This window comes from Arctopsyche grandis, chromosome 13, assembly GCF_051622035.1.
Source record: "Arctopsyche grandis isolate Sample6627 chromosome 13, ASM5162203v2, whole genome shotgun sequence".
NCBI lineage: Eukaryota > Metazoa > Arthropoda > Insecta > Trichoptera > Hydropsychidae > Arctopsyche > Arctopsyche grandis.
The window spans coordinates 1,547,009-1,574,812 of NC_135367.1; the positions used below are offsets into that span (position 1 = coordinate 1,547,009).

General features: G+C 34.0%; 2 protein-coding genes across 3 annotated transcripts in view; one reads left to right on the forward strand and one right to left on the reverse strand.

The window, feature by feature from the left end:
• Window positions 1-27,482, reverse strand: lute (BTB/POZ domain containing protein 3 lute). 2 transcript variants are annotated; one of them, XM_077443764.1, is made up of 7 exons: window positions 27,345-27,482; window positions 21,054-21,444; window positions 4,530-4,817; window positions 4,299-4,446; window positions 2,896-3,112; window positions 1,565-1,930; window positions 1-1,434 (listed from the first exon to the last, which is right to left on the reverse strand). In XM_077443764.1, exons 2-7 carry the CDS (start codon window positions 21,244-21,246, stop codon window positions 958-960), a joined length of 1,689 nt encoding a protein of 562 aa, XP_077299890.1. In that variant the 5' UTR covers window positions 21,247-21,444; window positions 27,345-27,482; the 3' UTR covers window positions 1-957. The 2 variants fall into 2 exon arrangements, with proteins under 2 accessions (XP_077299890.1, XP_077299891.1); XM_077443765.1 differs by lacking the exons at window positions 21,054-21,444; window positions 27,345-27,482 and adding an exon at window positions 7,041-7,270.
• The window catches only part of Brf (Brf RNA polymerase III subunit), a 73,322-nt gene that overhangs the window by 2,969 nt on the left and 42,549 nt on the right, over window positions 1-27,804 (forward strand). The gene's annotated exons all lie outside the window — the stretch shown is intronic.

Here is a 27,804-nt window from a genome sequence, read left to right on the forward strand (position 1 = left end):
AAATTTATTTATTACTAATGGTTCCATCGTTATTCGGTAAGTCATTTTTTCTTTATTGAATGTATTTAAATCGAAAAACATGGATATTTAACGACAGCCAATCAGAAACGAATTACACACATTTAAACCGGTCTTTGTTTTAAAGTAAGCCTCACATATACTGCACTTTTTTTAAATGAAAACCCTTTGTATATAATATTGACATATGTTTGTGCAAATGCACAAGCTATTTAAATTTTTATGGAGATAACTTTCTACGTCAATATGTTCCATATTCCATGGAATATGTAGTTTTGATGATTCTGGAAAAAAATAAACGATTCATGTTCGATAGATGGATGGGAAATGTTCTTACGTAGTGATACAGGATAGAATAATCGCACAATGAAAATGGCACGGTAAATATTTAATATTTTATATTATCTAATTTTTCTTTTTAAATTAATTTAGCACAAGACAGTTAAATAAATTGATCACGGTTTTAGTACATGACTCGATGTTATGTGACTTACACGTAAATTTTAAACGATAATTCGGTATTTATTAACTTATTAAGTATACAATTCATCAATATATATATGTTTTACAATAACCTACACAATAGTAAATCTAATTTCAACACTAAAAACAATAAGGAAGCATCTACGAAACATAATCATATTACAAATACAATAAAACTCAACACTCCTAATATAATAATAATAATACGTTCAGATCATAAAATATTTACATATCTGTATATGAATCATATTTTTCTTTAAACAGTATTTAGGCAGTTTACATAAATTGAGAGCTTTAGAATTGGACATTAGTAGTGTTGAAGGCAATGCACGTTACATTGTTATCACATTTATATTTTGATCAAACTGTAAGCAACGGCTCCACATATCAATTGCACTGTATCGGTTCGTCGTAGCATAACTGCAAAGTGGGAACTTGCAAAATGTATGGCGAATATCAGTCCTCTCCGTTGCCATTGTTCGTCGGCCCGTAGTAGATCAGCTCGGGAATCTGGCCTCCCTGCACGCCCGTGCCGTTGGTGCTCTCCGACGAGCACTGGAACTGAAACGTCACCTTGCCGGTGTAAATCTCACTGAGCCCCTCCTGGCCGAAGTAGCTCAACTCTCCGCCGTCCAATATCGCCGAAGCCGTGTATACAGTCTCCGGTTCGATCTGAATAGGATTTTCGAAGTAGACGTGGAACGTATTGCTGGAGCCATCTGAAAAGAACTTGGTCTTATTCTCGGCGAGGATCCTTCCGAGGCGCTTCAGTTCGATTTTGACGTTGTAGTCGGCGGCTCCGTTCGAAGAACCGTACAGGCCGAACCCGACGATGAATATCCTCTTGTCGACGGAGAATTGTATCGAGTCGCAGCGTCCTCTATAACGCCATTGATTACTTCTATAAGCGCATGATTGAAATCGGTGACAAACCTGAAATTGAATTTAAAATTTTTAATCATTAACAGCTCTTTTTCATATACAAAATATAGAAGAGGCTTGTTTTTTAAAAACTTTTTTTTTTATTTTATACTTTTTATCATACTATAGAATTAATAAATACCAAAGATTTGAGTCCGGCTCGAGGTTTTATCGGATATGCAAGCGTCGGTTTATTGCTGGCTGTGAAGTGTAGGAATATGTCGATGGTTTCCTGAAGTGTTAGTATGCCCTGTTGTGCTGCTCCGTTTGCGAACTCTTCCAAGGTCATCGTCGGTATTCGGACGAGGTATATGGCGTTGCCGAGCATCACCCTCTTGTTTGTCGGGGTCGGTTCGATGTCCCGTCTTATGCACTCGGCCTGAGCCCAATTCAAGGCCGCCTCGAATAAATTAATTTCCTTACAATTAAGCGTCTCCCTAGCCAACACCGACTCCAAGGTTGATATGTCAATGTCTACGAAACCCTCTGATTTGAGAGCCATCTCGGCCTGTAATGAATTTCAATCAACGTTTAATAAGAGCACAAAACATAAATATATATATACACACGTATTGAATCGGGATAAGGAAAGTGTGTGGATTGAATTAAAACTGCAATACAATTTTTTTTTGAAAATCCATGTATTAACAAGTTCCATATAATAATTTAATTTTACATTAATTTCACATACAGTTTTCGACATTACTATTGATATGTATGAAGAAATACAACAGTATAAAATATTTGAGCATTTGTGTCATCTCTTTTTTGTTTGTTTTTTTTTTTTTGGCAAATTACTTTAGTCGAACAATAAACAAAAATAAACTACCCCAAATTTGCATAAAATTTTGAACCGATATATGTATATAAAAATAAAATCACAGTTATTACATGGCATATTTTAAATAATATAGTATATATTTATTGTATTGCAGTTAGATTCGCACGTTTTAACTATAATATAAATAAAATGACTAGATAAGTACGGCACGGAGTGACCATTATTATCAATTTTTTTTTAAACAAATTTCGCCTTAATAATAAATTAATCACATACTAGATAATTCGCCCTAGTATTTTTTTTTTTTTTTTTTAAATTGAACACATCCTTTTTGATAATAATAAAATAATATTTACATGATTACATTAAAACTATGGACATTAAAAATAATATCAATTTTCAACAACTCAATATCTTATCATTAACAAATATATTCACAATTAGAAACAATAATAAATATATGAAACGAATCTAAAAAAAAATATTTATTTATTTTGCAAAAAAAAAAAACTAAAATTTGTTCAGTAATTCGTATACCAGTAGTGCTCTATCGTTTGTGTGTGTTTGGTTTGTGTTTAAGGAATATTAGGCGTTTCTTCGAACCGTTCCATACTACTAGAGCTGGAAAGACTGGACGAGTCTATGGACGAGTTCGATCTGTTCAGTTTCTGCATTAAATCGTTTAGACATACCTGAGCGTCGATTACTTCCCAACATCTTTGCATTAAGTCGGGCTCTTCGAAGAGTCGCGACTGACTGAGCAGCAGGCAAGCGTTCTTGACCGTGAGACTCGTCTCCAAATAGTTGACGCACTCTTTGGCCAGGTGAGGCACAATGTACTTCTTCGCGACGTACAATGTCGACAACACTGTGTCCGCCTCTAGTTTAATATCATCGCAGTATAGGTACCTGGAATATAATATCAATCAAACATTAATTTATTATATTACAATCGTAAGTAATTTCAAAATCACCCGCTTAACCCTCCCTCACTGAAGTGGGGTATGCAAGTGCCCCAATTTTTACATTTTTCGTAATAACTATGTGGTTTTCAAATCTATACACCCTATATTTCTCGTATTCCTAGAATGAACTACAAGAAATTTATTTCAATAGATTTTGTATGATTTAGAAAAGGGGTACATTGTAAAAAAATACATTTATACATTTCTACGTTCCAAAGTATGATTTAAAGGCGGTAGCGATAAGTCATGTTTTTGACTGTTCGCTTGCATATTCTTGTTGATCGATGAATCAATGCGCGAGAAAAAGACAGCTATATTTTCGTGAGCTATTGTTTTCGTCACTTTTGGCGCGTGGCTATTGAGTCATGCAGTCGCCTGTTGGCTTTACCTATGTGCGTTTGCATGTCGATACTTGTCGTTATTTTTTAATACAAAAATATTCAAAAACATGCTATAGGACTAAAACTTTTTTATGTTCACGTATAAAATAATCAATAAGATATACATATATTGAACCCATTTGTATTGAGAAACCCGGTTCGGGACACTCATTCGATCTCGACGCTCTATCTTTCAAAGGTTAATTTCAATGGGTAAAACACTAATAATATTATAACTAGTGTTGTGCCTGTTGATATTTCAACAGGTGGTTTCGGAGAGGAGTTGATATTTCAATATATTTTTAAAACTTTAAGACCTTACTTACTCTATCTACATATAAAATTTAACAAAAATTAAACATCCATCATTTTTTGACGAGCTTTAAGCTGCTTCTCATTAATCTTGAGTATGAATTATATCATTCATGGAGGTGTAAACTTCTATAGGAACGGTAAATTCATACAAAATGTACATCACAACGCAACACAAAAACTTATCGCGCCACCTTACGTTTGTTTCGAAAATTTCGACAAATTCCGCTTGTAGCATATCAGAATATTGTGGTAGTTTAAACTTAAATTGTTCTTTTTTTTACTTTGAACATCTTGAAAACTACACCGCATATGAAAGTCCATTATTCAAGCGGCTGAAACAAACCGATGCCTTGACAAAACGAGCCGCTGCCAACTTGTTCTTCAAAATGTTACAAGTTTTTTCACATTTATATTAAAACAATACAATTTACTCACTTAAGTAGCGTCAAAAATGCGGATGGCTCTACATCAGGTACTTCAATTTCTTGTTTGCACTCAGCCAGTCCACCGTAGAACATGGCGTAGAATACCGAACTCCCCGTAGCCAGCACATACTTGTGCGCCGGTATACACTGTGTCTGACCTGCAAATATGAAAAAAAAATACCCGATAGAAACGTCGATCAAAGATTGTGTAAATGATAATAGATGTATTTTGATGGTGTACCGGGTCCGCCGACGAGGAACTTGACATCGGCCATCAGCTGGTTGTTGAACATGGCCGCGTTCCGCTCTCGCACGGTAGAGCGGCTCGCTTGCCAGTTGGGGTCGTGCGTGGCCGGCGGTACGATCATGGAGGGTGGAGTCGGAGTGGGTGGTGAGCTCGGAGGAGCTGGTGAGCCCGTCGGTGAAGGCGGACTGCTGTGACAGGATTGCATGATTTGCGTTCCCGCCTCTCGCTGCAGCACTCCGCCATGTGGCGGCGAAAGGGACAGACCTCCAGAGTTGATGTTGTCTACGGAAAATACAAATATGCGGGTCATTAATTCAAATCGTATTGTTTTAATATGTAATATGAATTTTTCGTTATCGGAATACTTAGTTATTGTATTGGAGAACATTTGTCAAATCATTATCGATTGGTTTTATGTACAATATATATGAATATTTTCAACTAGTTAATTTAAATTGAAAAATTCATAATATATGCAAATTTTTTGCATTTATTTATGTAGGGTTGAAATTGAACGAAAGGCTGATGTATGGGCTATTGCTGAGAAAGAGTATGTTACGAATCTTTAATATTTTAAGAATCTATTTTTCATGTTCATATTTTTTAACGAATAGAATGGTAAATGATAGCATCCATTTTTTTAGACATATATATTCACTGACGTTTAACTGAAATCATAACCAGTTAAATTTTCAGGGTTGGTTTTATTCATTTAAGATTAGACTGTTAAAAAGTTGGTATTATTTAAGGGTAAGGTTAAGTAAGGGTTGCCCCCAATTCGTTTAAGATTGGGTTGTTAGAGTTAAACGTTGTAAATTCATGGTTTGATACATTTTCACTGCTTGAATTGGTGAACAAACATTTTCACTTGAAATATGCTTTCACTGTAACATACATAAATGTGGTAGAGAATCCTGACAGATGACGCTGTTCAGGACCACGGTTGGGATTTGGTGGTTGAGGTGAAGACCAAACACGTGCGTTTTCAGTCATGTTGTTTATTAAAATGATACGTGCAGAGGTTTAGCGACCAACCGCGCGGAGCACAGGTCCAACTGCGACTAACCGTTATATCTCTGCCCCTTTTCATCCCCTTCTCACAATCAGTCGTAACATACTCTTTCTCAGCAATAGCCCATACTTTCAGCCTTTCGTTCAATTCCAACCCTAGAAATTATTCATTGAATTTATTTTTGAAAATTGTGCCTAAATGAAATGGATGCTATAATTAAACATTCTATTTGCTAAAATGAAACATAACAATGCTAAATAGATGCTGAAAATATGAATTTTTAGAAATTATTCATTGAACCAAACCCATTTTTTGAAAATTATCTCTTAACCTTTCCACCGCGTACGACATGCCCTCAGCGCGTGAGACACGCATAGATGTCTTGGAAATTCCAACCTGTATAAGAGCCGTCTATTGTGTTAAAATTTTATAACTTGGTTGAAAATATTACTAAATGTATACTTTACCAAATTCAATAGATGGCAGTAGTCAAAAAAAAAATTCAATATAGGCTAAAATAATTTATAAAATATTACAACCTATATTTATAGTCGAAAACGCGATAACAAAATCCGCAAAAAAGCAGCTAAATTTGGTGGCGCGGGCAAAGGGTTAAAGAAATGGATGCTATAATCGAACACCCTATTCTTTAAAATGAAAATGCTAAATATATGCTAAAAATATTGGTCTCTCGAAATGATCCATCGATCTTTATAAAAAGTTAATTGGTTTAAATCTAAATATAATTAGAAATTTTAATTATATTGCATCATTTAATGTGTATGTAATATTTTGAAGAAAAAATACATTACTATTTTTTATAATATTTTTGTATTGCTATAAAGCAATACTCTTCAAACTATGTCTTGCTGCCATTTTTTGCCTGGTTCATAAATTTTAAGAATCTTTATAAAAACATAAACGACAAACTATATAGTAAATTTATATTCAGCTCAGTTCTTCTAATACTTAAAATATTTCTATTTGACCTCGAGTTATAAACGGAACCCACATTTATGTTTGTATAGCATAAAGCAAATCTGTTAAACATTAAAATTCTATAAAAATACATAAATTCTTCGATATTTATTTGCATAATAGTTACAGTCTGTTTTTGACGAAAATACTTTGCAGTACCGTTCATACCCCTGTTGATACAAGCAAAGCCACAATTTTTTTTACTAGGTAGAGGAATAGGCTAATAACGAAAACAATCAGCACTCGGATTCAAATGTAAATGTATATTGAATTTAATTAAAATTTGGCAAACAATCGGGCCAAGCTCCAAATACGAGCCAATGCGAATGCATAGCTGAAACGCAATACACATCTGAAAATCGAACATATTGTTTATTACAAATCGATAGCATACGCAACGACAACAATTGTACAATTGTACGACATAATATATACTAGTATATAGTATGTACTAGGTATAAGCATAAGTGAAGTATCGAGCGGTGAGATTGGTATGTGTGAGTGAGTGTGTATACCCAATAGCCAGGCGGCCGTGTGCGTGAGTGCGTGAGAGTCGTGGGGTCTGCGGGGTTTGAGGGTGTGCCTGTTGGCCGAGCCCGGAGCCCCGCCGGCCCCCGCTCCGCCCCCTCCGAGCCCCCCGGACATGTCTACGACGCTTCGAACTCTCTCCCTCACGTCTCACAACCGACACTCTCCACTCCCCACTCTGCACTGTCGACAACTGTCACTGTTCCTTGGCCGTTGTGATTACGCGCGTCGGCCATGTGCCATTCTTTTATAGTATTTTTATGCCCGTCAAAATTTCGACGGGTGTTTTCGGATTGATACATGATTTAAAATAAAGTTATTTGATTTAAGGTCTGTTCATACTTAACAGCACTGCACGGCTTCAGCACTGCACGACTCCGTTTCAAATATGTCATTTTATTACATTTCTATTCATATCTACCTACACGTCGCGGTCACGTCACGTTTACAGCAATTTGGCCGAGTGCAAGGCAAAATCGGCTTACTTATACATTAGAGGCCATGACGATACGGCGCAATGTTGCTTACGTCGTATTGTCGAGTACTTGCAATATGAATGCATACACGTGCATTCGTAGCTACGCGTCAGAATACAAGTCAGCAAAAATGTTTCGACGTTTATCGAACGAAAAATTATGTATAATCGCGCTGTTGTTGAAAAATTATGTATAAGGCAATAAAAAAGCACGGGGGCGTTTTGAAGTGCATCCCATTTTAAAAAATAGAAAAACCGAAGGAGAGTTTTGGACACTGTATAAGGAGCTTGTGGATGATAGACAAAATTTTTTTAAATATTTGCGCCAAAACCGTGTCGAAAGATTGAACAGCTGTCAACTGTCACTATCGATAATTGGTCCAAAACAGCAAAGCGGCAGACTCATGGCACGTAATTCGCGTGTATATTTCCACGATGACCAAAAAAACGGATACGATACGTTGACGGATGTTGCTGTAAGGTATGAACAGGAAATGTCGGGTACTGCTGTAAGCCTGCCGTGGCGTAAACGTGACGGTTGGTATGAATATACCCATACAAAATGTACCAAAGTATACTTTTCGTACGGCCGGATACCTGCTGAAGTCGGTACGTGCTGACTAGGTATGAACAGACCTTAAAGCCGAGTTAACGGACGGGGCGGACCGCTCGGCCCGCTCGCCGCTGTCATTGGCTGTTGTGTGCGAGTGTCAGTGGCGTAGCCAGGATTTTGTCAAGGGGGGGGGGGGGGGGGTTTTGACAGGAAAAAAGGCAAGATAATTTATATTTAGTTAATATAAAATCACAACATATAAAAATAAAGCAAATACGTAATAAACATATGGTATGAAATTCAAATAAAATAAAAATAATGAATACTTACTAACGAATGTAACAGTACTAACTATTAACAAAAATTTATTTAGGTTATTATACGAAAAGCTATTTCGGTTTTCTTGAACCTAGGAAAATTATTAATATACTGGAAACAGATATTCCAGACCAGTTTGAATCTCAGACAAAATATCCAGAAGTTTTCTCAGTTTAATTTGAATCTCAATTTGCTCATGTATTTTTATTCATAAAGAAAAATCTTTCTGAAAGAATGACCATAAGGTAATTTTCAGAATGACTTATTACCAAGTACAGTTTGGAGAATGATTTTTCAGAAGTATATATCGCGTTTATGTTATTTTTATACATAAATTCAATAAATTGAATTACATCCAAAAATAATTAAAGATTACAAAAGAAATTCGATCGGTCGAACCAGACTCAATAAACTATCTTTGCTTATAATTGAGCAGCTAAAATGGACCTCAAACAACTAATTCATGATTTTGCTAACAGTAAGGCTCGAAAGAAGAAATTTTAAAATGGGTGAGTTAAATTAAGAAAATTATATTATGTACATATTAACAATAATTATATTTTTATTAATACTGCGTTGCAAAACCAAAAATTTGGTATTTCGATTTTAAAATTCGAGGGGGGGGGGTCCTTGATGATTTTTGCTCACGGGCTCAGAATTCCTAGCCACGCCACTGAAGAAAACGTGTTGTATTATCATTAAAAGACAAATTAGATGTAATCAATGATTTAAAAAGCGGCGTCTTATGACGTTTTTGTCAAATAAATATAGTGTTGGAACGTCAACGTTCTCGGATATAAACAAACAAAGTGAAAAAATTAAGTTTACTGATTCTTTAATGTCAAAAAACGGAAGCTCAGAGCGTAAGGCTATGGAAAAATCAGGAAATGAAGAAATCGAAGAGTGTATTTTTATTATGTGGTTCATTCAAAGACGATCGTCTGCACAGCCAATATCTGTTCATCAATATATATAAAATTGAATGTCTGTGTGTGTGTCTCGTATAGGCTCCTAAACCACTGAACCGATTACGATGGAAATTTTAGGATTTGTTGTATGCATGTCCGGGAAGATTACTGTGAAAAAAAAACAGGACAAAACCTCAACGCATAACGCCGCGAGTGTGACAATAATCGCGCCACGCCTACCTCGCACTCGAATGTACTGACCATTCAGGGCTGTACCAAAAACACACAGCGGGTGGCCCACGTCAACAAATATATCTATACATATATATAAAATTGAATGGCCGTGGAACGGGATCGAGAACGAGAACGGGAATTGCACGCGTTATTGTGGCATTGCAACGCATGCCGGGTTCAGCTAGTTATTGTATGAAAAGTATTCGCGATTTGGCAGCTTCAAAAAGAATAGCTAAATTTAAGCAAAAATCCATAATTGAATTCCGCAATAAAGAATAATTTAATATTGATCTTCATGTCATTATATATGTAAATGTAGAAAAATAAAAAATATTCATACTGAATGTACACATGGAAGTTCTCTGATCATATTAGTGATTGAGTGAGTGGGTCCGTGAGGTTCGAAAGCTTAGCGATCGTTGCTCTACGTAAGGTCATTTGGGGTCATAAAAGCTGCGATTATCCTTCAATTAATTTCCATTACCTTACCAAATTTTTAATTTCATTACCTTACCAAAAGTCGAAATCTTACATAAATTACGCTCCGGTGTCTATTGAACGGTCATAATACAAACGATCGCCAAAATCTTTATGATTTTAACACAAATTCATTGTCACATTTTGTGAGTGAATTTACAATTTTGCATACTGTTTCGATTATTGCCTCGAGGCTAATTAAACGACTTAATAATAAAATGTAAGTTTAAAGCATAAAATCTAAAACTGGAACGCTTTTTTCTGCACTATATCCGTTCGAATTGAATCAAACGATTCTCATTGAAGAAATCTATCGAGCAAAAAATTAAAGGGTAATAACTGAAACAGCACAGCCAATTATACTCCAATGTAAATCAATTGAAACTGTGCATAAAAACATGACATACATATCGCGACATACCTATATATGTACGTACTTAGTTAAATTATTTTAAATATGATGCGTCATTTTTAGCATGCGAGAAAGTAATTATTAAACATGTGCTAATTGAAGCAGAGGGATTTGTAATGCTATATTAATTTCCGTTTAAAATTTGGGGAAAAAAGTATGGTAAAAATTGTATTAAAGAATATGATTGTCTTAAGTATTTTATGATCGTTTATAATTCTCTATTATTATTTATATATATATATATATATATATATATTTTTTTTTTTTTTTTTTTGCAAAGTTAATGTGGAATTTAGTTTTGTAGCCTAAAAGAATACCTGTATGAATGATTAAGTTGGCATGCATGAATAGAATGAATGATGAGGTTGGTAACATGTAATGTGTCGGAACAGTTTACATAAGACTTGCGGCGCTTCGCCCAGTAAAAAATATTTTAAACCGCTCTCACTTTACTGTATGTCTCCAGACAACCAGATCCTACAGTTTGGGGGCTCGTCTGGGATTAAGAGTGCAAGAATCAAAGGGATCAAAATGAGATATGGAGGTATATAGGAGGGTTCGGGGTGGAGACTTAACTCATTGCAGAATATGTTTGAGGTTAGGGACGCAAATCGCGAATTTCTAACCAAGATGGTGGAAAAACGAAATACAAAAACGATTAATGTCTAGGGCAAATGATTTATCAGGAAGCTTTAATAAATGATTAAATGGTAACTCGATATATTTTAAAATTTTAAATGGGTAAAGGAATTTTTGTAAAGTTAATTTTATTTCTAAAACAAAAGTTAAAAAAATTTTTCAATAGATACTAAGAAAAATATAGTAATTTTATAGAAAATTTGAAAATGCTTCATAAAATGACAAAACTATTTATACGATGTTAAAAAAAATTGCACGCGATATTTTTTTTCCACTTTTTTTATTTCTTATTCGTTCTTGATTTCGAACGTTGCCGTTTCACCTTGATGAATAACTTTACTATCTACCATATAGAGAAGCGTTTCGGAAAGAATTTAAGAATTTTTCCGCTATCATGAGAATTAACATTACATCACACTTTTAGAATCGATTGCTCATGCCTTTTATATTGCTCTTTAATATGATATTTTAAGAAGGCTGGACCCCAGCGCCCTGTCCATACAAACGTTTTAGACTTCTCCCTTCCTCAAGTATAGCACTAGAGAAATTATTTTTTAATATGCTATTTATATTCACCATAGGCATGTTTCAATTTATTTTTATTTTTTTGATTAATTGATTTTTTGATAAATTTACATATATATACATATTGACAATATTTATATAACTTTAATTTATCTAAAATAAAGCTACGCGGGATGTGGATTTTGTTGTCTTTACAGCAATCCTACAATTAATGCTCTATAATGGGGCATAAAATGAAAAAATTAGTATTTTAGTTTGTTGCACAATTCATCAAGTCGATTTACCGGTCGTAAGCTTTGTTCATACTATATACGTTGACCGGAAAAATGCACTCGAGATAGTTGTACTCTCGAGACATCCAAACTTTCAACGATGTTGAAGGAGAACTAACGCAATAGAATTCCATAAAAAAGCGACAAGGGGTATTCGGATATTATCCGAGGGTGCTAATCTTTTTTTGTGAAGATCTTTTTGAGCGCTTTTGAAAATTATAACCTCTCAAAACTGCGCTACTATTCAGTGCGATTTAGTGCATCTTTCCGGGAACCACTATATACAGTCGTATAATAGTATTACTGTTTGACTTCTATGTGGTAGTTTTATATCATATATTCACATATCTAATTGAATGGTGTTGGATACAATTCCTAGACTAAACGAATGCAAATAAGTTAGCACAATGCATTGCGAGGTCACAGCAGGTTATACATACACAACGAAGTCACCTAGACTTTGAAAACGCACTAACAAGAGAGCACTTTTCACTTTCAGAGCGAAATTAAATCGTGGAACATCAATTGACAATAATCCGCTAATCACAACATTCCTATTAGCGATCGTACCGAATGAATGTGTATCAACTTGACCCCGTTGCAACAAACTGGTTGCTAATACACAACAAGTCGTACGCACGCACAGTTCTCGGCTCTGCCCGGGCTGAAAAATTTACGACCGGTGTTCCACGTGGTGTTCCGGCTTTTGTACCTAATATAAGACCGTTCGTTCGGTTCCTCGGAGCCAAGATCAGGTTCAGATGTTGCAATATGGTCGACGTTCGTGAACCGGGCTGGTCGTTGCCTCACGTGTCCCACACGTGGACCCAGATCTGATACACAGGTATATGCATAAATGTGTGTGTACAACATGTTGGACATGTGCATTTGGTTGCATTGGTCAATAGTTCGGTCTGGTGTTAATGTTGTTTGATTGACGTTCGTGTTAAATGTTATTTATCGGCTGTGCGACGTTTTGACGTTTGACGTTTTGAAAATGGCGTCTGTTTTAGAAATTGAGTTGTTTTCAATTCAAATCTGCAAATTTAGTCAATAAAGTACGTATGTACATAGTTCTGATTGTGAAAGATTCAAGCATGATTTATGTATGTATGTATGTATGTACATAAGAAAGATAACATTTTAGCTATGTGTAACGTTCACTGTTATATTTCACTTATCTACGATAAGCGTTGCTTGGATTGAGGTTAAAAATTAATCAATAATCTGTAAATAAACTTCAAAAATAGAGTTGCTATATTTGAAAGTGGTGGAGGTTCAATTTTCTGTTCTGAACAAAAAAATTTCTGTTAAACAGTAAATATGTTTCGCGTAGTAATAAATTCGGTGCAGTGACAAAGCCGCGCGGTACAAAATCGCGAAAAACCAAAATAGCGCGGGGACAAAATCTCGCAACGCCCATATAAATAAGAAAATGAATAGAAAAACAAGTAGTTTAAATATTAAAAACAGGTCTATGTATAATAAAAATCCGATAGTAATGATAAAATAAGCATCGTTTAATCATTTTGAAAGTGTATTTTTGAATTTATTCACAATTTATTGAAACTTGACGTAATTATATGTAATAAATTAAAAATAATATCGAAGGATCAGCACTAATTCAAAATTACACTTTCAAAATAAATGAACGATTCCTATTTTATCATTACTGTGTTCTATCCGATTTTTCTTATACATTAGACCTGTTTTTAATATTCATATTACTTGTATTTATTTTCTTGTTCATATTTGTTTATATGTATATGCGTTGCGCGATTCTTTCGCTGCGCAGTTTCGTCCAAGTGATTTTGTCCCGCGTGGTTTTTTCGAGACATCGATAGTGCAAAAACACACTGAGTGGTACGTTGTACGTTTTTTTTTAGATACTTTTAAACATGCGAAAAAAACGCAGCACCATATACATGGTACATATTCCCAAAAATCTTCCCCCGGAGTTGGTGTACTGAAATCATTAGTAACGATACGAATATCGTCATCAGTTATTGGATGTAAGAGTCGACGGAGATATTTTGCATTATTTAATCTTTGACTAGCGGTAGTTCTTATTGTGTTTGTGTATGATACGAATTCCATTGATGCCTCATATAGAGAAATATCTACATAGGTATTCTATCTTTTGTCTCGGATTTTATTTCAAAAATTCAAATGTGTTATTAGGTACATGTCATGGCTAAACAAATATTATAGAATCCTAATATCATAGTATCAATTTTCCATTTAATGCCTTCATATTATACATTGGCCTTTAAAATTATGTATTACTGAGATTAAGGTATTTACTATGCATGTATGTATATTAGACTATTAAAGAACATGAGCTTAGTGCGTTGACCTTACTTTTTTATTATCGAATTGTAGTCAAATAATTGAAAATATTTCTTCATAGTATTTTTTAATGCATAAACATTACAATTTTTTATCAATTTAATAATAATGGTACCAAAATTCAAATACAGTCGAATTTGGATAATACAAACACGGTTGTAGTGAGAAGTCAGCTCTTACGAGCAAAAGCCACATTTAATTCGGTTCAAGCGAATTATCATACATACTTGTATTCGTATATAGCGAGCTTGTTCTCTGAATATACAAATTTTCAAAGATAAGTATAGTTCTACATATATGAAAACCTCAATTCTAGAAATAATTTTAGAAATTGAAAAATAAAATTGATAGGAAAAGGTATTCATAAATATTATTATTAAACTAGTGACAGACCCGAGTAAATATCATCGATTGCATTATTAGAATATGTTTTTAAATTTTATATTCATATAAAAAAACTTCTTAAAACTTAAATTGTTTTAATAATAATTTATACAAATGTACGAAAAAGCCGAATTTAAAATCGAACGCGTTCAAGTTATCAGTTGTGGGGTCTTGGGTTCGAGACCCATCTAGGACGAAATATTTTTTCTCTAGATTTTATATTATGTATCTAATGGCTGTAACACAAGTAAATTAGGCTAATTAACGAATTTTTATTTATCCCGCTCACCACGCGGTGAGTTGAATCGGTTTGTAAACCAGTTTGGGGCAATCGTTTATCTGCCGTAGTCCCGTGGTCGCCAGCTTGGGCTTGCTTACTACTCTGGAACTTGCGAGTTGTAATGTGGGTACATAGTGTGTAGAAAAAATATCCGTATTTCCGTATACAGAAGTTTGCTTTTAGTTGGCTGCTTAAAGGTCTATTTGGGGCAGAATACACCGGTCCGACACTTCAACTTTATTTTGCAGTCTGCTTCAATATGTCAATTCTTTCATTTTTGTCTTTAAATTTGATAAATAAATATGATTTTTCTAAGTGGAATTTTATTTCATTCTCATATAAAGACAATTTAATATATTATCCCTTTTAATTCAATTCAGATTCGTGTTAATATGAGTAAATACTAGCACGAGCTTTTAGTTCGCAACTTTACCGATTTAAAATTCAGCACACATCCAATTAACCCTTTTAAACGAAAAAAAAATAGTGTGGCCAGAACACTATCCCAATAAACATGTTTCAATAGAAAAAAATCAATATAAAATAGTATTAACAGTGGGAAAAAATCCCAAGTGAAAATACGTACTTTTGACTTTTGATTTGAACTGGACGACTACTTATAGAGATTTGAAAGTTGAAAAGTACTAAAAATGAAAGATAAAATACCCGACTATAGATTCCAATATTCATTTTGAACAGGAAATTGACGGATTTTGAGACATCGACCGAAAAACACCAAATATAGAAAAATCGCGCGATTTAAAAAACACACACTTCTCCATATCTCGAGCCAATCAACATTTTTTATTACCAGATTCGTGTTTACTGGGCATAGCTCTATAAGATGTCATATCTCGTCTCTGAACCATTTTTCGTGTCGAACAGTGTAATTTACCAAATAAGGCATTTTCCTTGTATAAAATTTTACTAAAAATATATTAAGTTCGATTTTTTGAGAAAAAAAATGTAGTGGGGGGGGGGCGGCTTTAGCTGTCTCGATTTTAAGGTCACGAGCCACCCCTGTCTGTCTAGTAGGACGACCACTATAAGATATGTCCATCCTCACGTACATAAGATTACGAAATTTCTCCGAATTTCCCTATTTAATGCAAACTTTCATACATACATACATATATGGGGATGTACTGATTTAAAATAAATCAATAAAAAAAATCTTTATTGCTGGATCGTATCAACTCAGATGAGTGACATTTAGGTGCGGATCTAAATGTAACCTTTCGACATTCCGTTAACTTTATCGTGTATTGTGGGCGATTGCGCAACTTTTGTAACATAATATTAATATTTATGTTTTATAAAAACCAGTTTTCTAACATATTTTTCAACATGATTGTCGAAGGGCACCTAGTTAATAGGTATCCCAAAAACCAAGTTCGAAAACTTGGATAAAGTTTCGAAACTGTTACGCGCGCGATAGTTGCCCTTTCAATGCTATATGCACTACGAAAATGGCTTTTGGCCTAACATTGACACATCATATTTTTACTGACATTACTTGTTTTTTCAATAAAAACGAACTTGACTTTACCCGCCGCACACGCCGTATCGTTATACAACACTTGCATATTATATGTAATCGTGTGGAAAACACGTTCGTGTAAATTGTCAGTTATGAAAGGGTTAATGAAAAATTACTTGACGTTCGAGAGACATCGACGAGCGGTCATATGCTAAATGTATTGATTATTTTTTTTTTGCTTTTATGGATGTGTGGCTTATTGCTTATGCAATGCATCCAACCAGTTTATGGGAAAAATTCATTAAAATTGTACCATTGCTGTAATTGTGCGTTTATGTGTGATCTTAGGTTGCGTTACTTACATATATTGTAATTTTTTTTCCGATGCTAATGCAATCTGTTTTTATGGTGTTGATGCTGTCTAATTAAAAATACAGTCAAATTCGATTATTACGATACTCTAAAGGTGGGTATTCTTCGGGTAAATCGCCAAGTCTTTAGCAATTTTTCTGTCGTAGATGTTTCTCAACGACTAGCAACTTGTCTGTCAACAAATAAACCTTTTGTTCTCAATTAAATACAGTTAGTCAGATCCTACATAATTGTGTTCGTCCCCGTCATTAAAGGATTTTGAAAAAATATTTTTTTTGTTTGACGAAACTATCAGTAAACGAAGTTGAGACTTATGTATAATACATATGTATATGCAAATCAATGGATAGATATATGTATATATTATAAGTAAGATATGATATTATACTGATGAAGATCTTATAAAGATGAAGATATTATAAGTAAGATATGATATTATATTAAGATGAGATGTAATAAGTAAATTATATGTGACAAATTCCAGAACTTGTAAGTGAAATAAATAAATGCTAAAATAATTGGTCCTACCTTTGAAAGAACATTATCAAAAATATCATATATATATATATATATATAATAGCGCGATTCTCTCTCTGTGTGTGTGTGTGTGTGTGTGTGTGTGAGATAACGCTCGATTACTATTTCTATTCGATATACATACATTTATAAAAACACTGCAAAAAAATCTACGAAAATAATAACAGATCAACAAAAAAACTTCTATATATGTATACTGTTTGCTACCAATGTTCCTTCTAGGCAAATAAGTCTCTAGCGCCATCTATTGAAAATTTATTTAATTACTTAATTAACTAATTTTCTATTGTTGTTTTATACTTGTCATGTACGTGGTAGTTTTTCATACTTAACAATTAAATATAAATTAAATATATTAAAAAGTTATTTCAAAAAAATACTTTCTTTTAATATTTTTTTAAATAAAAGCTTAATATGTCATAACTAGAGGTAGGATATTCACAGTGCTATCCATTGTTCGGCAAACCTTTAACAATGCATTTACAACCTTTGAACAATACACGGCCCCCTCAGACTCCGGTGACTAGTCATAACCCATGCGATGGTATTCCATCGGGCACAACACTAGTTTTATATAAATGACTAAATCTTTAATATATATTTTCTTAATTTTCTTAGTTAATAATAATGTACATACATATATTCTCTCACATATCTTTTTTAAACCTGAATAAAAATTTTTAAACCTGAATAAAATATTTTAAATTAAATGTTTGAGGGAGAGGGGAGGGAGGGGGGGGGGGAATTCAAACTTTTGCCCCGGGCGCAACTTTTTCTTCTCACCGCTTTGAATGGAATGTTCAAATGTCATATAATTATGATTATCATACATATGTATATTTAATGCTTATTTAAAGCAAAGCTTAGATTTTTTTGTCAATAATATCCATAATCTACATTTGAGAAATTTATCTTTCGATATGTTTCTAGCAGTGTCTGCGGTAAAGTCTAAAGCTACGACAAATGTCCTAGCCAGAAATCGTTCCGTGAATGCCCACCATAAGAACCAACAATATTTCCTCGTAATATCAGTGATAGTGATAACTAAAGAGCGGACTAACTTTGCGTTGTTCATTATTCGTCGTGCTTTGTTCATTTTTATGATGAACCTTTTTTTATGCTCTCTAGCTTTGTAGTTTGCCCTGTTTCCTGGAAAATAGACCCAAAACGCCCTGTTTCCTGGAAAAAGCACGCTTCCGGTCCTACCTCTAGTGATAAGCAGAGATCGGCTTTGCGCGGTAAGCTTTTCAAATAACAATAGACCGCTCCATTAGTGGTAAAAACAAGAGAGCAAAAAAAAAGGTTTTTTAAAACAACAAGAATTTTTTTTGTGCGAAAAACATCCATCCAATCCCGATCTCTGGCGATAAATGAAATCCACTATTTTTTAATTAGTACATCTCATATCAATTTATTATAACACCCGTGTAAAATATAAACAAATATGAACTTAATACTAAATAGCTATAATATTTTAAATAAACAAAATTTTTCACACCACATTTTGTAACACTTTCAGTTTTAAATCATTTCTTTATTGAAGATAAAACATCCGTGTGCTTTTATCAAAGCGAATAATAATTTAATTAATGGAAAATACCGTTTGTGTGTATGTGTATATAAGCCGTATATGTAAATATAGCCGTTCATATTTACTTATTTGGTTTCTTATTATTTTTCTCGACTCGTTTCCTATTAAGAGTCATTTATACAGGTGTCTCAATCATAACGGTATCAAACTTCAAAGGTTGCTTTATGATGTAATTTCGAGTTTAAAAAAAATAATAATAATCATGATAGATTTATTTTAGCTTCTTCAATTATATTATATATATATATGTACATATTGTATTAATTTGGAAAAAATCTTCAATGTAGCCAGAAGAATTTTTACTGGTTTTCTTAAAGTTCGCAATACAAATGAGATATCCTTTGCAATTTTCAAAAATTTGTGTAATATTTATGTCATGGAAAACATGGTGACATCATTTTGGAAATTTTGAGACGCGTATATAATTTTTATGCATTTTCGGTAATGCAATAATATTCATGTGAAATTATCAATGATATATAATAATTATATTACTTATTATGTACATACATATTATGGATCCGAATGCGAAGATTTTTGAAATTTTGAAACTTTTTTTACAACATTATTATAATTTTTACACACAATAAATAAATAAATGGAATGAAAATAGGCAAAAAAAAATTTTTCATTAAAAAATTTCGCCTGTGGATCACTTTTATTATCAGTACATAAAATACTAATTAAATATATCGTAATTACGTATAATTTACTATTTAATGTGGGAAAAAAAATGCCTGGAGCGAAACTTTTTGTTCCGCAAAATTTCTAATGCTCCCCCCCCTCCCCTTTCCTCTCAAAACTCTGATTACTTTCAATTTTATTTAATTTTGTTCCAACTCGTGGAATTTATCTACCTATACTACTTTCGTTGTATGTATTTTGATCACCACGAGGTTGGCGGGTTCGATTCCGTGCTAATCTTTAATACTGCTGGTCAGACTTGGATATTTGTGACTCCAAGTCGATCGTTACCTATCAGAGTTTGCCAATTTACCTGATTTTCACGTGAAACCGACCCATCAAATTAGCAACCTTACCCATTTTCTCGCTAAATCTAGAGTTTTCAGCAATCATGAATTTCGCTGAATTGTATAAAATGCTGCAAATTTACAAATTTGACAATAAATGTCTCTGTGGATGTTGATTGATATTTATTTACTGAGTTGTTTAAAATACTTCAAATTTGACCATGTATGTCTATGTGGATATTAATTGATATGTATTTATTTATTATGTATAATATTAATAATATCAAATTTACATTGCTTCTGACCAGGAAGGTGCATTGGGGTTACCTGTTAGGCCTTCCTGGTATAAATTTAATGATAAAACAAAATAATTTAAATATAAATATGCATGTAGATAGCAGTAAATACATACATAAGTATAGGAGTAGATACATACATCTCGTTAGAAGTATGTTAGAGTGAAGTTAGAGTAAAGAAGTATGGAACGCCGAATGCTCGCTATAACGAGAAGAAATAGGGAACGGAATACGTGGGTGATAAGTGTGACAAAGGTAGTAACGGCAATGAGCGGGTCACGTAGCTATGTAGAAGAATGGACGAAAAGTGGACAAAGATTAGCTCAAATACTATCCGAGAGAGAGAGAGAGAGAGAGAGAGAGAGTAAAAGGGTGTAAGAAAGGCCGCAAAGGAGATGGGTTGGTGGGGCTTCAAATGTACGGACTACTAGTCAAATGTGAACCGGTCACAGAACAACTGGTCACACGTGATCACCCGTCACATTAAAACTGGTCACGAGAAAACTGGTCACACCCTAAAATCGGTCACGAATAAACTGGTTGACCGATTTTAGGGTGTGACCAGTTTTCTCGTGACCAGTTTTAATGTGACGGGTGATCACGTGTGACCGATCTAGAGCGACCGGTTGTCCTGTGACCGGTTCACATTTGACTAGTAATCACCGAACCCAAACGTACAATGTTTCTGGCCAGGAAGGCGCATTGGGTTTACCTATTAGGCCTTCCTGGTATAAATTAAAGATAAAAATAAAAAAATCCATGTATAAATAAATGTGCACTATGACCCGGCTGACCCCCTGCGGTTCTTTACAGCTGGGTTCCTTCACGCGTCAACTTTATGTGTCGGTGCCTTAAGTGTACCGGAATCACAATACTGAATTTTCCACCGTCATTGGGTTAGTTTTTTTTTTTTTTTTTGGTAATTACCTCTGGTGTGCTCCGTGTATATCCTCCAGTCGATTCTGTCGTCTTCCTCTTCAGGTGCGAAGAGGCTTTCCAGGAGAGCCACGGCTCCGGCCCTCTGGAATCGCTCCACGCAGCGTCCTGCCAGTTGCCAGGCTTCGACGGGGGCTACGCCCCACCCCACCTCAGGCTTGGTGCTGCGCCCCCAGCTCGTCATGTCTTCTCCACCATGGGGCCGCTCTTTGCGCAGGTATCGTGGCCGTCGAAAGAAAATTGTGACTGATCGACCGACACCACCACCAGCTCGCAAAGTTCACTCCATCAGCTCCTTCGACGACTTCCTCATCACTGAGGATCCCCCGATTCACTGAGGATCTATCTGCCAACTCGAGACTGCGACTGTGAAGGCACACACCTATTTGCAAAATTAAAGTGCCCGGTTGTAGTATTTTTTATGGTGAGTGAGTGGGGATGGTCAAGTTGGTCGTAAATTTTTACGACGTGCCCACACAAGATAAGGTTACAAATTTACTAAAATTCAAGCATTCTCAGAGTTCATAAATCAGAGGTCCTAAATTTCGACGCTGTACGCACCTGTGTATAAATTAGCATAATAATGCGGCAGATTCTTATTTTAAGTTGTATATAAATATTATAAGCAGCTATTTTTATCTTTGATGTAAATTTTTCCTACATATGTAGTATGTATTTTATTCCGTGCGAAGCTGGGACTTTTCGCTGTAGTCGAAACGATCTACCCGCCCGCGATAGCCAATTACATTTCGTTTCAGTTTCGCATTGCATTTTGGTCAAGAAATACAATATTGTTCGTGTGTATAATTTGACTTTTATTTTGTTGTTACTTTTGAGTTCGTGTTTCGTATTTTGAAATATTTAAATTAATAAAATTTTAATATAAAATACGTTAGTTGTTGATAATATAAATTTATTTTTGGAATACGTTTATATTTTATATTAATGGAAATTTATATATTTTAGACGTTAAAAGTAATTGTCAACGTCATGTTATGGACAGAAAAACTTACAGTAATATTTTTAAAGACCTTGCATGCAATTATATTTTAATAATACATATTATATATGTAGTTAAATAAGAAAAAAAAAATTATAAAGAAATTATTTTACGTCCTTACAATGTTGCATATTGCACGAATGCGACAGCATGCTCTATTCTCGTAAGTCTCACGCTACGTCGGATCGACTATAGTTTTACATATCATAAGATTGAATTCATGCTTGATATATTTCATAATTCTGTAATTGTGAAGACTTTCGATGTCTTCAGTTTACATATTTAATAAAAGTTTTGTCATTTGAAATTTTCCTAATGCATCACTATGTTCAACCGTGTACATATACAGGTTTTTCGTTCCAAATTAACATTGAAAAGGGGTCAATTTGAAATGAAAAACCTGTATATATGTTACACCGAATCCGTGAAATTGTCTATTACACGCATTCGCCAAGAGAAATGCCGAATGCGTGAAAAATGCAAGCACGTTGTCCAGTTCACGGATTCGGCAAATTCTTTGCCGAATGCGTGTAATCGGTAAGAATTTGTCTGCTCAAAGTGTGGAGTTGGCAAATAGACAGCAGCGCTCCGGTGTTGTTTTCTAGAACTAATCAAATGTCACAAAATATTGATCAAAATGTATAAAAATAGCATTAATTTATGTACACATCCTTATTCAACTGTCACTTTGTCAATTCTCTTGCCGAATGCGTGTTATAGACAATTTCATGGATTCGGTGTAAAATAATAAACACATGTATGTCTATTCAATGTCAATAAATGTTAGAATTGAAAAACGTACAATTAGCAATTGCAGATTGTATAATCTGTGATTATATTGGGAAGGATAGACCTATTTTGTATGGAGTCATCTCAACAATTAGCCAGCAGTATAGCTCGATGGTTGCGTTAATGCTTACCACCGAACTGTTGCCGGGTTTGAGCCCTGGGTTGACCTCGATATAAAATAATTTATTCTGCAGCGGTGCTAGTCAGTCTTGGATATTTGTGACTCTAACAGAGTTTGCCAATTTATCTGATTTCATTGTTGAAACGGTTCCTTATCAAATTGTCAGAACCATCCTACCCACTATGTCACCACTATTTGAAATCATATTATAATATATAAATGTATACATGTACAGGTTTAATACTGTAGGTGTCGTTCAGAGCCAAACCCGTATTAGCATCATGGGGGAAAAAGTCTGATAAGATGATTTCAACAAAATTTTCCAGCAGCTATCGAAACGCTCGAAATCGTTGACAATCAGCTGATGGAATGATTTCCATATATTTTATGGTTATAAAAACATGTCATAGCTGAATATTTAAATAGCTCATTTAAAATCGTTAATGCACAAGTCTGACGTATGTAAAATTGATGACTTGACAACATTAAATGGTACACTTTATAAAACTCGTTTTCGAGTACGAATTGTCATCGATTTCAGTCATAGTACCAAAACGAATTTTGGATGTTCATCGATAGAAATAGTGGAAAACTTTCGTCGTACAAGGAAGCGTTAAATAATAATAAAAAAAATCATTGATTTTAAACCATGCCCTATGTCTCCAATAATTTTATATATTTTATTCTAAATAAATATTTCGACTGGAACATAAATAAATATATGTATGTTTCAGTCGAAGTGTATTTTCAGTTGTAATATATTCCAACTGGCGTATTAGGTCATTCATATTCGAATACAATTCAACTAGTAAATTATATCTCTACAATCGTTAATACTCTTTCAACAATGTGCGCCAGTTGTAATATAACAGTCGAGTTTTGACAGCTCCGATGTTTTTCTGAAAGCTTTAGAATTAAATAATGCGTTTATATTTGCTAAGTGTTAAGAATAATGGTAATGAATACCGTATTACGATACTCTAATAATGTATTCAAAACAAAAACGTGACTCCAACCAAATTAACTAATCGAGTGTCGTTTTCACGAAAACCTAACCTTTCCATCTCCACTGGTACAAACTTATAATTTGACTGTATTTTCAGTTGTAATACATTTTTATCAGTTGGAATGGGATTCGCCATATAAATCAACTTACATGGTTTAGACGGAATATATTCCGACTACTTAAAATATATTACAACTGAAAATACACTTCAACTATAACGGTAGTTGGTACCAGGTTGGCTGGAATGTATTCCAACTAGGCGAAATATATTACAATTGGAAGATACACTTCAACTGTTACCTCTCCATCTCCACTGGCACCAACTTATAGTTGATCTGTGTTTTCAGTTGTAGTATATTTTGACTAGGAATGTGATTCGCCATATAAATCAACTTACATGGTTTAGACGGAATATATTCCAACTACTTTAAATATATTACAACTGAAAATACACTTCAACTATAACGGTAGTTGGTACCAGGTTGGCTGGAATGTATTCCAACTAGGCGAAATATATTACAATTGGAAGATACACTTCAACTGTAACCTCTCCATCTCCACTGGCACCAACTTATAGTTGATCTGTGTTTTCAGTTGTAATATATTTTGACTAGAAATGTGATTCGCCATATGAATCAACATATTGGGGTTAGACGGAACATATTCTAAGTAGTCAAAATATATTACAACTGAAAATACACTTCAACTATTACGGTACTTGATACTAGGTTAGCTGGAATGTATGCCAACTAGGCAAAATATATTACAATTGGAAGATACACTTCAACAGTAACCTCTCCATCTCCACTGGTACCAACTTATAGTTGAACTGTGTTTTCAGTTGTAATACATTTTCACCAGTTAAAATGTGATTCACCATATGAATCAACTTACTTGGATTAGACGGAATATATTCCAACTTGTCAAAATATATTACAACTGAAAATACACTTCAACTATAACGGTTGTTGGTACCAGGTTAGCTGGAATGTATTCCAACTAGGCAAAATATATTACAACAGGAAGATACACTTCAACTGTATATAGGCTTTCAAGGCTAATGCATTGTACTTGCATTTCAACTTTTGACACAAATCGTCTCGTGTGCCATAAGTTCACCACCCCAGTCATATTATATTATTTCCTTTCACGCGCAAAACTGAGAACGGTTATATTTACGCCACATGTTGCCAAACATTTTTTTAGTAGCAGTTTAAAAACACTGATTTTTTTAATTACGCGATCCACATACGAGCAGTGCTCACGAACTTAGTGAGTAATTGATCACGCTCTCTACCGCGCGTGTCATCATCACGCCTTTTCCATCCTTTTTTCCGAATTCGGGACACATTTTGGGAGTCTTTTCTATTTTTTTTTAAATTTTATTGAACGCGATTTTACTTTCCTTTGACCCCGTACTCCGACGGGTACTCAAAAATCGACGGAAGAGAAAAAAAAATCGAGAACCGCACACAAATAACGTGCTACACACCATTCGCATTTCACTTGATGTTCCACTTTCTCGATTATAAATTTGGACACATTCGATTCGTCCCAAATCTTTTGGGATTTTGGGCTCTTAATTCGGATTGATTCAAACGTGAACGTGAATTTATCGCTCGAAAGCACCGAAGTGAGATGAATTTTTCTACCGAAATTACGGTTCAGTGTTCTAGTCTGAATCTCCTAAATTCACTTTGCTTTTAAAAGTAACTGTAATACATAATTACAAATGTAATAAAAACCTGTATATCTACAATATTAATAAATTGTATGCAATGACTTCAATGTGACCCACTTAATGGTATTAATGCTAAAAACTATTTACTTTGAAGCTTCGATCTTAGATTAGATTAAAGTTTTTGTTCAAAAATTTTGTATTGTTTGTGTAAACGTTTACGTTTAGTCGGATAAAGGTCAAGTTGAGTCAGTTTCATTAGTGTTAATTTACATATAAAAGTAAATCTAACCCAATTTAACTGTAATATTAAAATATCTGTACATACTTATGTCAAGAAATAGAAAAGTCACACTAGCTTTATTGTGTAAATGGTTTTAACAATTAAGTCTGATTAATCTGTTAAACTGACTGTACAGATTTGGATGATTATAATCATCCAAATAATAACCTAATCTTACTTAACAAAAGATTTAACAATGAGGCTTTATTTAATAAGAGTTTTTCAGTAGTCGCAAGTTTCCCCAACACGTCAATATATTCAAAAGACGTTTGAATAAATCAAACTACTGTTGTCTAGCGTTGAACCCAAAACTTTTTAATCGGAAGTAATGCGGTAAAAAAGCCTGCCTTTGAAACTGACAGCTTGTTCCTTATTGTTTAGAGGTAATAAATAATCAGAGATTATCGTTCGATGGATCGTTTTCAAATAACAATGGACCGTGTCATTAGTGTTCAAAGCAAGAGAGCAAATTGTAATATAAACGTTTTAACATTCATTATATAACCTATTAGATAATTAAAAATATACACGATAGATAATGAGAGCCTATAATTCAAATTCAAATTCATATAATTCAAATAATTCAAAAGATATAGTGTGAAAATGATAAAGTTATAGGCGTCTAAACAATTAAAATCTGATAAAATGAGTTACTGGCGGAAAGTCATATATGTACATATATGTATAGGCAACAGTCTAGTGACAAAGAGTTGAAATTTTTGGATTCTTAAACGTGTTTATTACGACTATATTTCACCATCGAACTAGCGGAAGCACTTGAAATATCCATCATTGGCCAAACCTCGCAAAATGGCAAAGTAACAAAGCGATTGGAAGAATGTAGGAATATTGTCAGACCGATTGACGAAGTGAAGCTTATAAAAACCTTGTAATAAAAAGCATGGTTTTTATTAGAAATTCAGTTTTTGTGCGAAAGCAATCCATCTAACACTGATCTTTGGTAAGCTTATAAAAAACTTGTATTAAAAAGCATATTTTTTTATTAGAAACTGTCAATAGTGAGCCATTTGTTGTGCGAAAGCAATCCATCTAACACCGATCTTTGGTAATAATGCAAAGAAGCAGATGCATCTAAGAATGCATGCCCCAAAACAAACTAAAATAAGGTAATCGTAAGTAGAATAGAATGCAATTCAGTTCCCAACTATGTATATTTATATACATAATTTTGATGAGAAGTGCTTGATTTACTTATGTATTCTTCATAAGAGTCTTAAATGTATATACACTTAGGATTGCTTGCTACAATTTGACTTGATTTATGAACTTGAACAAAAGAATGCTCTAATTGATAACAACAACTTTTCCTTGGAACACCACTATGTACTATAATACTACATACTAATAAAAGCTATGTAAATACACAATTTATTATATCACTTACGATTTCAACAGTAAGAAAGTACGAATACAAATAGTGATTATTTAAATATATTTGACAAGTTAGCACGTGTTTTGAATTTTGTACACTAAATTTCACCAACAATGTACGACCGACTCAGTTCACGACACAAGAACGACTGGCTGTATACATATGCGTATTGCTCTCGAGACCTTCGTCTGACAACTGATCCGTTCTAAGGTAGACCGGTCTTGGTACTGGTCTCATCGTCGAAGCACCAGCTGACTTCCAGTCCTCAATTCCTCAACGAAGTTACATGCTATGTCTCCGAGTTTTCCTCTATTCTTCCACATACTTTACAAGGGCTTAAATCTTTGTCATCACCATTTACCAATTCAACACGCTTCCATGTCCCTGTTTTGAGCAACTCTCATTCATCTCACCCCACACATTTTTCTAATTTCATCAACCCATCTCCTTTGCGGCCTTTCTTACACCTTTT